Genomic DNA, 14,570 nt, shown 5'->3' with positions numbered 1-14,570 from the left:
TGTTCTTTGAAATACATTTTCTTTCGTATTAATGTTAAGACCTTCATAAACACAACCAAATACTTTTTGAGATAGCATATATTAAATGTATTTATTATTAGGCTGTTAGAATGTTGACCCCCCCACCCCCCAAAAGGTAGGGCCCGAGCCTGAATTGGTATGGCTGGAGGCCCGGGTGTGGTGACAATGATGGTTTCTGGGAACTGATGGCTTTTAGTTGAAGCTAGATGGATTACAGTATTTTAGCTAAGCCTAACCCTAACCAAAAAACGATATGGTCTGACCTACCCATGTCAATTGGACAACACAAACACTTGGCTTGTTACAGGTGGATATTGTAAAAGTTTTATGAAGGACTTGGGAGGGTTACTTTCAAAATGATTCATTTACAACAACAACTTGATGAGAGGCAGACCCCTAGAGCTCCCCACGTTGTGTGGGCGTGTGGTACTTGTATTGTATTTGTATTGTCTCAAGCACTGAGCACATTTCAGGTCTGCTGAGCGCAAACTTGAACCTTGTGAAATTTCTATGCAACTTCCGGCACATTTACTGTGAACACTGAGGTTGTACCCACTTTAATGTATTGTTTAACTGTGGCCAATTAGGCTACTGTGGCTATTTGATCATAATGTAGGTAGGCCTACCAGAGTGGCCTACCATAAAAAACAATGGAGAAAATGCTTCACATTACATTTTAATATAAAAAAAGAGGTTCTATCATTCAGCCTACAGTAGCAGCCAATGTGTGGTGTTCAATGTAGGCCTACATTCCATGAGACTTTTGAAAAAACATGCAGGGCTTGACATTAACCTGTTAATCCACTTCTCCTTCAGGCAAGGTGACTGAAAATGTTGTTGTGTTGTTTGACGCAAGAAATCACTTTACAAAATAAAATTCATTATTATTCCCATACCATTATTACAGAGAACCAGACAAATTATGCTACCCTCTGCCTATTGGCTACTTAGCTTATTCAAGCCTTTCTCAAAATACAACATTGCCCCTTTAAGACAAAAAAAAAGCTCCATAATGGACTCACTTTTCAAATATGTCTAGAAATGTACAAGGTTTGTGCTCTTGTAGGAAGCAATCACTCCCACATTGCTGACTACAAATTAGTTTTAACTGGGCTAATAACTCACTAACTATCAAAGAATATTGTAATGAAACAGCAGGGAGCAGGTCTCGAACCGTCGACCTTCTAAGCCCGAGGTCTGGGCGCGCTATCGACTGTGCCGCAAAAGCATGCTCGAGCGGCACAGTCGATTTCAGCGCTTATAAATCCAGGGTCGTTACACTACTCCCTCCTTTCAAAGAGCGCGTCCGCTAGCTTGCGACTCTACGTCTTACAGGAACGCGCTCACCGGCCACGCACTGTCGTGGATGCAAGGTCCGATCACTTCTGACACCAATGTAATGAAACAGCAGGGAGCAGGTCTCGAAGTCCGGCGAGCTGTGCCGCAATAGCGACTGTGCCGCAATAGCAATCTCTTACTACAGAGTCGATTTCCGGGTTTATAAACCCAGGGTCGTTACACTATGAACAAATGTACACACCTGACTACATGCAACTCTTGCTTTGATTTCAAAGCCATTATAATCCTGACACTCATGCTGTAAAACAGTCCAGCTCCACGTGAACGGCACAAATCCATATATGGCAATGGTCTATTTGCACATAGTTAGTTTTGCATACTAAGTCTTGCATAGTTCGTTTTCTTTCGGTATGTTGCGTTGAAAGTGTCTAATATTGCGTTGATTCGATCACCATTCCCACATTAAAGGGAAACGTTGACTTGATAGTGTTAACTAATGGGGGAAACTCAAGAAAGTTGAGTAAAATTCAATCTCGTTTTTCTTCTGCGCTGCAGTCCATGGGGAGCTGCGCAGCCGCCGGCAGTTTAGAGGGAACATTGGATTCAAGTATTGTGTTTACAATGCTTATTATTTTCTAAGACAAGAGACAACATGCTAGTCTTCTTTTATCATAATACACTTCATGCGGTGAAATTTGAAAAAAAGAGACACAGCGCTAGCTTCCCGTTTCCATGGCGACGTTGTCAAACAACCTGCTTGCTGCAGAAACCAGACAGCCGTTAGCTAAGCTAACCTCTGTTTTTCATTGTAACTTCATAAAATAGCAAATATGGAGTTCACAGGTAGCAGTTACACTGGAGCCTTCAAGAATGGCAGGTAAATCAATAACAATTTTTTGCAATAGGCCAGTTTGCAAAACTTCTATGTGTCAAAGTGTAATGTGACAACGTTAGCTAGCTTACTTTAGCAGTAGTGGGTAGCTAGCTAGCTTGCACCAGTTCTGGCACAAGTTATCATCTCACCACTGGTGAATTAGCTATGTCCTTTGCTCTGTTTCTCAGGATGGAGGGAGAAGGAGAGTATAAATTCCCCACAGAGACAAGATATGTTGGGGATATGAAGGATGGCATGTTCCATGGAAAAGGTGTTCTCTATTTTCCAAATGGAAGCAAATATGAAGGAACTTGGGAGAAAGGGATATCCAAACAGGTGTGTAGCATACTTTCTGTGATTGTCTGTGTGTGTGTGCACCTTCATGCCCGTGTAGGTCTATGTGTGTGTGGGTGTGTGTTTCGCATTGGTTATAGTGGGCATTACATCTGGTCCCCTTTAGCAATCATTCACATTCATTGTCGCAGTTATTCCGTTTCCATACCTCTCCTCCAACATGTGCTCCCTGCATGTTCCACACAGGAAAGACATTCCTTTTTGGTCAACCGTTCATTCATGCGTATCTCAGCCATAATAGTAACCAGTTCGATTATTATCATGATTACTGCGGTCCATTAGACATGATCTAGGTTTAGCAAGCCCATGACCAAACACACCTCACTCCCATCCAGCTCAGACCTCTCTTTGTTTCATGGTAAAAACTCCACGGGATATGGAACATAGATCTCTCAACAAAGGATGCACGATTAAAGACTATTCAACCATATTGACATACTTAGGCCTATGTTGTGGTGAAATGTAATTCCCCAATCCAAACAGAATTGAAGTGGTGAAAAGTTTGTCTGTTTTTTCCCCTAATATCCCTTATTTGCCATTAGATACAAGTTTCAAGTTTATGACTAAATAAAGACAGTTTGTTGCAGGATACTACCGTGTTTCATCACTGAAACTACAAAGTGTTTCATCCACAGGGAAAGTATACCTTCTCTGATGGGCTGGAGTACCAGGAGAAGGACTGGGAGTTCTGTGATGGTTATGACAGACAGTTCTACACTGAGAGGTGCAATGGACTCAAACCTGCAGGTAAAACATGCACTTCTATTTTTATGAAAATCTACCGTTTTTACAAGCAGACTAAATCCTAAAGTATTAGGATAATAATCTATTCAGTCTCAATACCATAGCAATGGGATAGAACATATTATCTCAATGTTTTTTACCACAATCTGTATTTTTTGTCAAATTGTCACCTTGTTTTTTGTTGTTTGTCTCAAGACTTGACCAGTCACTGACTCTCTGTCTATCTGTCCTGGAAGGGGAGTCTCAGCTGACAGACCTGGACCCGCCGCGTGTCATCCCAGATGGCTGCTATGACTGTGGGGACGGCTTCTACGACCCCAACACCAGGGTTATCACTGACTATGAGCATCACTTCCTGCGGAACGCAGGTGAGAAGAGACTGTTGGAGCTCACTTCAAGGTTTTGACACTGAGTGTGAAAACAGATCCAGGCGTATTGTATCACATATATTTCTGACCTCCGGCTCATTAGAGTGCGCAGTAACCTCCAATTTTCCAGTACTGAGTTTGACTTTGTCTTTTATCTTAACTTATCATATTTTTGGGCCTCATTCCTTTATCACAGGGGTGTGCAACTTTCATTTTAGAAGTGGGGGGGACATAACTTTATTTATATATATTTTTTAAATCCAGTTGGATAAACACCAACAGGTTACCCGACCACTCAGAGGCGTCCACATGGCCCTAAAGCACACAGTTTCCTTGTTTTGTATCACATTCTAATGATAAAACTGGGGGGGACAAAGATGCAATTTTAGAATGTAGTACAAAACGAGGCAACGGTGTGCCTCATCCCCCGCGAAAGTTGCACCTCTGCTTTATTATAATATTCAGGACAATTATTATCCCATCAGTAAGCTCTGGCCACCTGGGAAACATTTGATATTAAAAACTGATAAAATACTATAAACGGATTACCCATATTCTCTAATGTAAGATTATTGCAGGCAGATACTTTGCTGAGGCAGCCTTATTACCCTATAACTCATCATCTGTAGTCCTCTCAGCCAAGCATGCCTCTCCACTGCAGTCATTTTAGTTTTGTTTTCAAAGGGAAAATTTTAAACACATTTTTTCCACCCATTGAGTGCTCGATGTGGGATCTTTGATTTGAAGGCAACGAGGTCTGTCAGGTTTTGAGATAGGAATTCCAATAGCCAGTTTTTCATCGTTTTTGCATCACCAGACAATGTCATGGATTACGAACGGTTCTGGATCTAATCGTCTCTCTGTGAATGGGATGGATGGGGGTGTATCTATGGGAGACAGCCCAGCTGTGATGTCATCGTCTGTCTTGTGAAATAATAGCCACACTATATTCTATCTCTTGCCATAGGTTGCAGCTAAGCCGGCATTATTTGGAAACATTGAGTATATAGGCTTAGAGTATATACACACACACACAAAATATAATACAAAATATGATATGAAAGTGTATATTTATGACTGCCTTTGATCAGCCTGCCACAAATACAGGTGTGTGTATGTGGATGATCACTGACTGACAGGCAGGCAGTGGTTTAGGATTTACTAGTGGTCCCAGATTTACTAGTGGTCCCAGATTTACTAGTGGTCCCAGATTTACTAGTGGTCCCAGATTTACTAGAGGTTCTAGCCAGACCATGACAGACAGGCAGTGGTTTAGGATTTACTAGGGGTTCCAGCCAGACCATGACAGGCAGGCAGTGGTTTAGGATTTACTAGTGGTCCCAGCCAGACCATGACAGACAGGCAGTGGTTTAGGATTTACTAGTGGTCCCAGCCAGACCATGACAGACAGGCAGTGGTTTAGGATTTACTAGGGGTTCCAGCCAGACCATGACAGGCAGGCAGTGGTTTAGGATTTACTAGTGGTCCCAGCCAGACCATGACAGACAGGCAGTGGTTTAGGATTTACTAGTGGTCCCAGCCAGACCATGACAGACAGGCAGTGGTTTAGGATTTACTAGTGGTCCCAGCCAGACCATGACAGACAGGCAGTGGTTTAGGATTTACTAGTGGTCCCAGCCAGACCATGACAGACAGGCAGTGGTTTAGGATTTACTAGTGGTCCCAGCCAGACCATGACAGACAGGCAGTGGTTTAGGATTTACTAGTGGTCCCAGCCAGACCATGACAGACAGGCAGTGGTTTAGGATTTACTAGTGGTCCCAGCCAGACCATGACAGACAGGGAGTGGTTTAGGATTTACTAGGGGTTCCAGCCAGACCATGACAGACAGGCAGTGGTTTAGGATTTACTAGTGGTCCCAGCCAGACCATGACAGACAGGGAGTGGTTTAGGATTTACTAGGGGTTCCAGCCAGACCATGACAGACAGGCAGGGGTGTATGATGTACTAGCCAGAGTATAGTTTGGTAAACCCTGTCTAGAGTAACTACACGCAACATGATACAGATGAGTGTCCTCATATTAATCACTGCTTGATCCGGAGCATGCAAATCTCATTTTTGTATATAGACAACAGACAGACAAAAACAGACAAAGAGATGCATATCCTGAACAGATGTCCTGAACATGTGCAATAAGAAATATGTTCAGATTTTTTCCTTCATAACAGTTCTGGTATTGACCAATGAAACGGAGGGGAGGAAGGTAGTGTTGAAGGAGAAAAGAGGAGGCGCTGTAAAATAGAGTTGTTCCAATCATTGGATTCAGATTCATTTGGTGTCTGCTGTTTGTACTGCGTATTGGTAGGGCATTTTTCTACAGGAAATCTTTGATTGGTTTAGCAGTATACCGCAGACGGCCTTGGGTATTACAGCTACTATCAGGGATGAAATGTCAGCCATTCAAAACCACCTTTATAAACTGGGTGGTTCGAGCCCTGAATGCTGATTGTCTGAAAGCATACCACGGGTATGACAAAACATGTATTTTTACTGTTCTAATTATGTTGGTAACCAGTTTATAATAGCAATAAGGCACCTCAGGGGTTTGTGGAAAGACATTCCTTTTCCACGTTGCGTCGTGCCTAAGAACAGCACTTAACCGTGGTATATTAGCCATATTGGCCGTATATTTATTGCTTTAATATACCCCTCAGATCCATTATCATACCCTTGATGCTCTATTTCTGTTAGCCCTTACCTAGGAACTAATATAGTGAAAATTTTTAAATGAAATATGCATATAAGCTTTCAATAGACAGCCAGTGTGTGTGTGTGTGTGAGGAACCGCACGCACAAGAAGGATCATTGGGCCTCGTCACATGACGTGATGAGGAACACACTGTGTCCTCTGGATCTATGTTAATCTCTGAGAGGTTGAAGGTATGTCTGTCAAAATGGGTGTGAAGACAGAATTTAATGCCAATGACTTCCATCCAGGAAGGAGAAGAGCAGAGGGTCCCGGCACTAACTGGACATTGAGAGGAACTGCTCTCCCTGTGGGGACCATGTGTTTTGAGGAGGAGAGGAAAGAGTGCAGTCACCGCTGTGGAAGAGGACAGAAGAAGGGATGTGTGCGGGGGGAAGGGGGAGCATGGCCCTCAGACCAGAGCGATGCTGGGCCAGGCAGGAAGGGTCAGGGAAATGCCCAGGCTTTGGGCCAAGACATGAAAAGAAGCACAAAAGCAGATGGAAGGAAGAAGCCCTGAGGAAGAATCCCTGAGTCTTCACAGCAGCAGCCCAGCTGAGGAGAGATGAGGTGAAATGGGTCATCTGGACTAGACCCAACCCCTCTGAGGTCGGTCCAGTCGGGGGAGTGGAGAAGTGGCGCGGGTGGAAGTAAGGTGTGTCTTACTTCCACCACCTTCCTGCCAACCAACGCCACATGGAGCCCACTGCTGCCTGATCAACTGACATGCTTGAATTTCTCAAGCTATACAAGAGCTCTTATGGATAACCTATTTAAACAGCTTTTTAATTCCAGAGATACATAGAGTGCATCATCCATCACACAATATATGCTACAAACTGAACAGAGTGAATAGTGGAATACAGATTGAGCTGATACACACTACATCTCTGCACAGTCCTATCAGCACAAAACTATCTATCTGTAGTGTAAAGTACTTAAGTAAAAATACTTTAAAGTGCTACTTAAGTAGTTTTTGGAGGTATCTGTACTTTACTTTACTATTTATATTTTTGACTACTTTTTCTACATCCCTAAAGAAAATAATGTACTTTTTAATCCATACATTTTCCCTGACAGCCAAAAGTACTCGTTACATTTTGCATGGCTAGCAGGAAAATGGTCCAATTCACGCACTTTTCAAGAGAACATCCCTGGTCATCGCAATTGCCTCTGATCTCACTAAACACAAATGCTTTGTTTGTAAATTGTGTGTTGGAGTGTGCCCCTGGCTATCCATAAATATAAAAAATTAAATGGTACCGTCTGGTTTGTTTAATATAGAGCATTTGAAATTATTTATAATTTTACTTTTACTTTCAATACTTAAGTATGTTTTAGCAATTTTACATTTACTTTTGATACTTAAGTATATTTAAAACCAAATACTTTTATACTTCTACTCAAGTAGTATTTTACTGGGTGACTACCCTTTTACTTGAGTAATTTTCTATTTAGCTATCTTTACTTTTACTCAAGTATGACAATTGGGTACTTTTTCCACCACTGGTATTTATGTCTGTCTGTAATTTTCTGTTGTTCGCCCTGGCATCGAGCAGGAGCAGCCCTACAAGTGGTCAGGAACCCTATTGCCACATTGTTTGTTGCAGTTTCCTGTTTCTGGAATAACTTCTTTTGAAAGTCGTAAGGGTTCACATTCAAAACATCCCTCTGCCAAGGAAAACAGCCCTGGTTTGAGCTACTGCCACTTGGTTGTGAGTCGAGGTGTGTTCCCAAAATGGCACCCCTATTCACTATATAGTGCACTACTTTTGACCGGAGCCTGATGGGGGCTTGTGCCATTTGGGACGCAGACAAGCTGAAGCCTTTTCTAACAGATACAATCAGCGTGTTCATGTTTACTGTAATATCACTGGGTTCAGGTCAGTGTCTTCATATTTACTGTAATATCACTGGGTTCAGGTCAGTGTCTTCATATTTACTGTAATATCACTGGGTTCAGGTCAGTGTCTTCATATTTACTGTAATATCACTGGGTTCAGGTCAGTGTCTTCATATTTACTGTAATATCACTGGGTTCAGGTCAGTGTCTTCATATTTACTGTAATAGCACTGGGTTCAGGTCAGTGTCTTCATATTTACTGTAATATCACTGGGTTCAGGTCATCGTGTTCATTTTTACTGTAATATCACTGTGTTCAGGTCATCGTGTTCATGTTTACTGTAATAGCACTGGGTTCAGGTCAGTGTCTTCATATTTACTGTAATATCACTGGGTTCAGGTCATCGTGTTCATTTTTACTGTAATATCACTGGGTTCAGGTCATCGTGTTCATATTTACTGTAATATCACTGGGTTCAGGTCATCGTGTTCATTTTTACTGTAATATCACTGTGTTCAGGTCATCGTGTTCATGTTTACTGTAATAGCACTGGGTTCAGGTCATCATGTTCATGTTTACTGTAATATCGCATTATGTTCTTTCCTGAAACCATCTCCTCTACAATCCTAATTCAAATCAAATTATATTCATCACATACACAGTTTACAGCAGGTATAAAGGGTACAGCGAAATGCTTATGTGCCAGGTCGCTCGACAATGCACTACATGAATCAATAATTATTTAAATTTCAACAAATAGACTCCCCCAGAATCATGACAACTCCAATGTCAACCATACTCCAGTATTAGCCCAAGTAACCGACTGGCAGCATTAAGTAATGTTAAGTCTATTGGTCAAGGTGATCTGACAGCCATTAAGTTAATTTAACACTTTAAAAAGTGTTGCTTCTGCATTAGTTGGCAGGAAACACTTTTCCCTTGGAGTGTATTTTAAGGATTAAGATAAACATGTTTTAACAAGGAGCCATTATCGTTTCCCCACCGCACCATGTACACCACTGCTCGGAGCCTTTTTGGGAGAGAGTTTGGGGAATTAGTTGATATCCAGTTAATGGCCAGCAGCAAACGTCCGGGGGGCTAGAGGGAAAGGTAGGAGAAAAGTGGTTCACCAACAAGACAATATTTGTAGCAACAATGTCATGTTTATGATGTGCTAATTGTTATGCATTATACAACGGGTGGGTCTAATTCTGAATGCTGATTGGTTAAAAGCGCATTCCAGCCGGTGTCTATTCCACAAGTTATATGTAACAGGCAATATAGCCTACAGCTAGTGTACAGTGTTCCCAATCATAAAACAACAAAAAAACTTTTAGCATATTTTATTTCATGACAGTCATGTGTAGATAAATGAATCAAACAATACAACCACTTATTTGGATCTGTTGGATAATATTTTTTGGAAGACATTTAGGATTTTATTTTCTTCTAAAAAACTAAAGTGTGTAGGCTAAATTATTTTTTGCAAGAATTAATACATTCCAAATGAATGTCCCTAAACGCTCATTATAGAAGGCTTTATTGCAGGGTTTAAATAAGACGACCACAGTAACAATTTAAAAACACATGAAGTGTATGTTAAGTGTTCACAATTTACATTTGATTTCAGATTGCTTCCGAACCATGGTGGCCACCTGTGCCCTCAAATAGAATTGTATTAAAGTAGGAGTGACTTTTAAACACTCTGTGAACGATCACAATCCAGGGCAAATTACAGCATATGAAAATGTGTGAATTCTATCTCATTACCATACGCGCTCGGAGAAACGGAAGGCCTAATTGCAGTTCTACAAGACCTCGCAACAGGCAGAAACCGGTGCAGGGGTATTAATTGGTTTAAAATAGTGATGAAATGACCTTCTTGACGCTGACCTCCGTTTGTTGAGAAGGGGGGAGGCAACACAACGCGACAGAAAGGGTGGATAGGCTGTTTCTCGCATGCAGTTACCGTGGTGCATGGAGCAGACCGTGGCCCGTTCGCAACTGTGATTTCTATTTCTGAACGCGCGCGCCAGGTAGAGTGGCGAGAGAGGCGACTTGGAGTGGCTGGGGCTATCGCAGGCAATTACAAACAATCAGGCTAGAGCTTCAGACCTGTGCCCAACAATGGGCCCAGCGCACACTGTTCCCCCAGATGAGCTCTCAAGTGTGTGCAGCTGCGACACTCCGATTCAGTCCGTGCAGAGAAGCTACCTCTTGCTCTGCAATTATCAAGTAATTTCAGTTTTAACTATGAAAAACACTATATTATCCGCAGTTTTGGTAGTCGAGTCATCCTTGTTAAAATTGTCGTTCATTTTTTGGGTGATTTATTGGTGGTTGAAGTACCACTAAGAAGTTATTTTCTCCTAATTGTTACCCTGATTTTTCACAGCGATGTAAATGGTTATTGAGTTGAATGTGTCCATTTCAAAAGCTCTGATATAATTATATGCATCCAGTCCAGTGTCTTTTTTTTCGTCTTCCTCGATCACATTTTAAGATTACAATTTTATTTAAAGAACTATTAGAATAAATTATTTCTTTATACTCTTTCAGTTAGAATAATTGTATGTTTAAAACGTGTTTTAAAAGGTTGTTGCTTTATTCTGACCTTCATGGTCTTACTTGATTATTCTGAAAATCTATTTATTTTCCTGCAGATGACTATGAACGGGAGTGGATTGTGTCCACTTGTCGGAAGAGCTGGGATGAGATCGTTGGACATTCACCTGACAATTAGGCTGAATTTCAGAACTGGACATTGAGTTGAGGGGCCTGAGCAGCTGCTGAGTTAAAGGCAGCTAATTTATGGAATGTTTAACTGTATAGGCTACCTGTGAATAATATTTTGTGAAATATGGAATATTCCACATTTTCGTTATTATAAATATATATGATTTTAACAGATGCATAAAAAACATCGGTAGGTTTATTTCAGATGCAGAAAAACACAGCGAGGCGCATGTAATGTAGCCAGCCTATACTGAAATGAAACGTGATAAAGATCGAAAAAGATGCTAACGCTTCAAACATTTTCATGCAGAATGAGGAAAAAAACATTTTGGATTTGTAACTTGTAAAGCCATTTGTTTACGTGTAATGTTTGTCCTTTTAATTCTCTGCATGGTGCTAAAATGGTTGTGCTGCCAGTGTAATCAGTGTCAGATTGTTCTCTCAAGTGTCCTGAAAGACTGCAGGTAGCAGCCTAATGGATGCAAATCAACATGAGAGATGACTTCCTGTTATACGTGCACTATATCCACCAGCATAATATACAGTTGTTATAGGCTTTGTTCCAGTTGTAGTCTTATATTGAGATATATCTTGTCTGTCTGTACAAAAACACACCAAAATTCTAAACCCCAAAATCGAACATGCATTCAACTATAGAAAGAAATCTCAATATAAGGCTTTGGCTCCGGTAATTGTATTTTCTACTATAATGCTGTATTTTTGGGGGCCATATTTCTATAGTTTTATGCATGTTCGATTTTGATGGTTTTACATTTGTGTGTTTTTGTACAGACAGACAAGCATATATTCTGAGTGAGACGTTATGTGTGCCTCAGCGAGAGCTGCCCTTTGAAACAGAACCCAGAGTAGGGGATCAATCTCATGATGCAGCCTGACAGTGACTTCCTGTCTGTGATGGCGCTCCGCTGGGCTCGCGGGAGGAATCAGCAGCAGAGCGGTGGAGAAAGAGAGGAGAGGAGAGTAGTTATTACTGCACACACTGACCCATGAAGCGCTCACGAGCACAGCCATCGGCCTGTGATTGCTTCCTACCCCGCGCCGGGCACACTCGCACGCACACACACACAACCAGGCAAACCCAGGCTTAAGGAAAATTCAAACACACCAGAATAACTCCGAGGCCTATAAAAATGTACAATGCATGATGCATATAGCGTAGCATGTGCAGACACAGTTATCCAGCAGGATCACTTAACCTCTAACACAGATTTCATATTTCAAGATCTATTTTTAATTTGTCTCCTCTGTGTGTGTGCGTGTGTCCTTTATTGATTATTTGGTATAAGGAGGTTAAAGTGCTTGCATCAAATTGTTGTGGTCCAACTGAAATAATTTTTTTTTAAATACAAATTTCACATTTTAAAGTCAATTTTATTGCATTTAGTACACAAAACACAGTCAATCAAATAAACCTTTGTTTCATTTTTTATAAAACAATACCATTTTGACATTTTCTGAGAAAAAAAGTGCTTACAGACTATTGTCTCAATAAATACAAGAACATTGAAGTCTTGTCTCCCTTAGTCCCTTCGTAAACACAGGATCCTATTCCTCACTGACTCCACTCCACAGCCAAGACACAAAGTTACAGTTTCACACAACCTCCCTCTACCCTGCCAGTCAGGCTGGCCAGCCACAGACGTCTATATACATATCATATCCCCAGTCCGCTAACTGTCATTGTACCACATCTCCATTTCAACCCATGGAAGTGAAGCACACAGGCTGGACCACTGTAGAAGACAAAAGCTGACGGATATGGATCCAGCACAGACATAAACACAAAATTGCTGACAAAACAGCTGTTTAGAAAAGGTATTACATGTAATGTGACATGTATCTGTCTTTCAGTCCTTAACCACTGGAGGAAGACTATCTGTCTATACATTGCAGGCCTCCCTCTCATACACAATGTGATTGTTCAACATTTAAAAGAGTTATGTCAATTTCAAAAGTCTCACAAGGGTATTACAGTAGTAAATCATGATTTTAGACAACTACAATTTAGAGCTTCAAATGGTTGAAATGTATTTCTGCACAAGAGCATTGGAAATTCAAATCACACCAAATAAATCATATTTCAATATTTTCACCAGTACAGATTGAAAGTTACACCTTTAAAAAAAAAAAGGTGTAATAAAAAATCATCCTAATAAATGTGAGTTTTTTTTCTCTCTGTGAATTTGAGTGTTTTACCTCAGCTACCTGAAAATGATTGATAATTCAAAACAACCAAATGACGGTTTTCTCATCATGTAGAAGATAAGGCACACAATCTATCCTCATCTGAGGCTCATATCCTTTACAGAAGGCTGCTGATGACAATGTATTAAAGGGACATTTAAAATGTATATTCCATCATCTCCAGCACATGATAAAATTGCACATTTCTGTGGTTTGTAGTAAAAAAAAAGATAGAGGAAGATAAGTGTTACCAATGACATCATCACTGTGCATGGTGTAATTTTAACCAATTACGAGTAGGCATTGGCCACTAATCATCTACTAATTGGTTGATAATGTCATTGGAAACACTTATCTTCCTCTACATTTTTTACTACAAAACATAGAAACGCGCCATTTTCACATACAGTTGAAGTCGGAGGTTTACATACACCTTAGTCAAATACATGTAAACTCAGTTTTTCACAATTCATGACATTTAATACTAGTAAAAATTCCCTGTCTTAGGTCAGTTAGGATCACCACTTTATTTTAAGAATGTGAAATGTCAGAATAATAGTAGAGAGAATGATTTATTTCAGCTTTTATTTCTTTCATCACATTCCCAGTGGGTCAGAAGTTTACATACACTCAATTAGTATTTGTTAGCATTGCCTTTAAATTGTTTAACTTGGATCAAACGTTTCAGGTATCCTTCCACAAGCTTCCTACAATAAGTTGGGTGAATTTTGTCCCATTCCTCCTGACAGAGCTGGTGTAACCGAGTCAGGCATGTAGGCCTCCTTGCTCGCACACACTTTTTCAGTTCTGCCCACACATTTTCTATAGGTTTGAGGTCAGGGCTTTGTGATGGCCACTCCAATACCTTGACTTTGTTGTCCTTAAGCCATTTTGTCACAACTTTGGAAGTATGCCTGGGGTCATTGCCCATTTGGAAGACCCATTTGCGACCAAGCTTTAACTTCCTGACTCATGTCTTGAGATGTTGCTTCAATATATCCAGATAATTTTCCTTCCTCATGATGCCATATATTTTGTGAAATGCACCAATCCCTCCTGCAGCAAAGCACCCCCACAACATGATGCTGCCACCCCCGTGCTTCACGGTTGGGATGGTGTTCTTCGGCTTGCAAGCCTCCCCATTATTCCTCCAAACATATACTTGCGTACTATTGTTTGTACAGATGAACGTGGTACCTTCAGGCGTTTGGAAATTGCTCCCAAGGATGAACCAGACTTGTGGAGGTCTACAATTTTTTTCTGAGGTCTTGGCTGATTTATTTTGATTTTCCCATGATGTCAAGCAAAGAGGCACTGAGTTTGAAGGTAAGGCCTTGAAATACATCCATAGGTACACCTCCAATTGACTCAAATTATGTCAATTAGCCTAACAGAAGCTTCTAAAGCTATGACATTT

At 40.9% G+C, this 14,570-nt stretch overlaps 1 protein-coding gene across 2 annotated transcripts; it reads left to right on the top strand.

Annotated features, from left to right (window-relative positions):
- The first annotated feature begins 1,720 nt into the window (after window positions 1–1,720).
- LOC139538087 (MORN repeat-containing protein 5-like) lies at window positions 1,721–12,477 on the top strand. Of its 2 annotated transcripts, none has more exons than XM_071340041.1 (5): window positions 1,721–2,197; window positions 2,383–2,530; window positions 3,184–3,295; window positions 3,529–3,660; window positions 6,620–7,503. In XM_071340041.1, the coding sequence occupies exons 1-5, from the start codon at window positions 2,151–2,153 to the stop codon at window positions 6,886–6,888; spliced, it is 708 nt and encodes a 235-aa protein (XP_071196142.1). In that variant the 5' UTR covers window positions 1,721–2,150; the 3' UTR covers window positions 6,889–7,503. The 2 variants fall into 2 exon arrangements, with proteins under 2 accessions (XP_071196142.1, XP_071196143.1); XM_071340042.1 differs by lacking the exon at window positions 6,620–7,503 and adding an exon at window positions 10,876–12,477 and having other exon boundaries at window positions 1,741–2,197.
- The last annotated feature ends 2,093 nt before the right edge of the window (window positions 12,478–14,570 follow it).

This window comes from Salvelinus alpinus, chromosome 1 (genome assembly GCF_045679555.1).
Source record: "Salvelinus alpinus chromosome 1, SLU_Salpinus.1, whole genome shotgun sequence".
Lineage (NCBI taxonomy): Eukaryota > Metazoa > Chordata > Actinopteri > Salmoniformes > Salmonidae > Salvelinus > Salvelinus alpinus.
This window is presented reverse-complemented; position numbering and strand designations above follow the sequence as displayed.

What these genes read in the sequence shown, in the direction of transcription:
- LOC139538087 (XM_071340041.1), top strand. Translation starts at nt 2,151, where the DNA reads ATGGAGTTCACAGGTAGCAGTTACACTGGAGCCTTCAAGAATGGCAG. An exon ending in AGAAAGGGATATCCAAACAG is followed by an intron (nt 2,531 to 3,183) that starts GTGTGTAGCATA and finishes TTTCATCCACAG; the next exon opens with GGAAAGTATACCTTCTCTGA. An exon ending in TCACTTCCTGCGGAACGCAG is followed by an intron (nt 3,661 to 6,619) that starts GTGAGAAGAGAC and finishes ACTTCCATCCAG; the next exon opens with GAAGGAGAAGAGCAGAGGGT.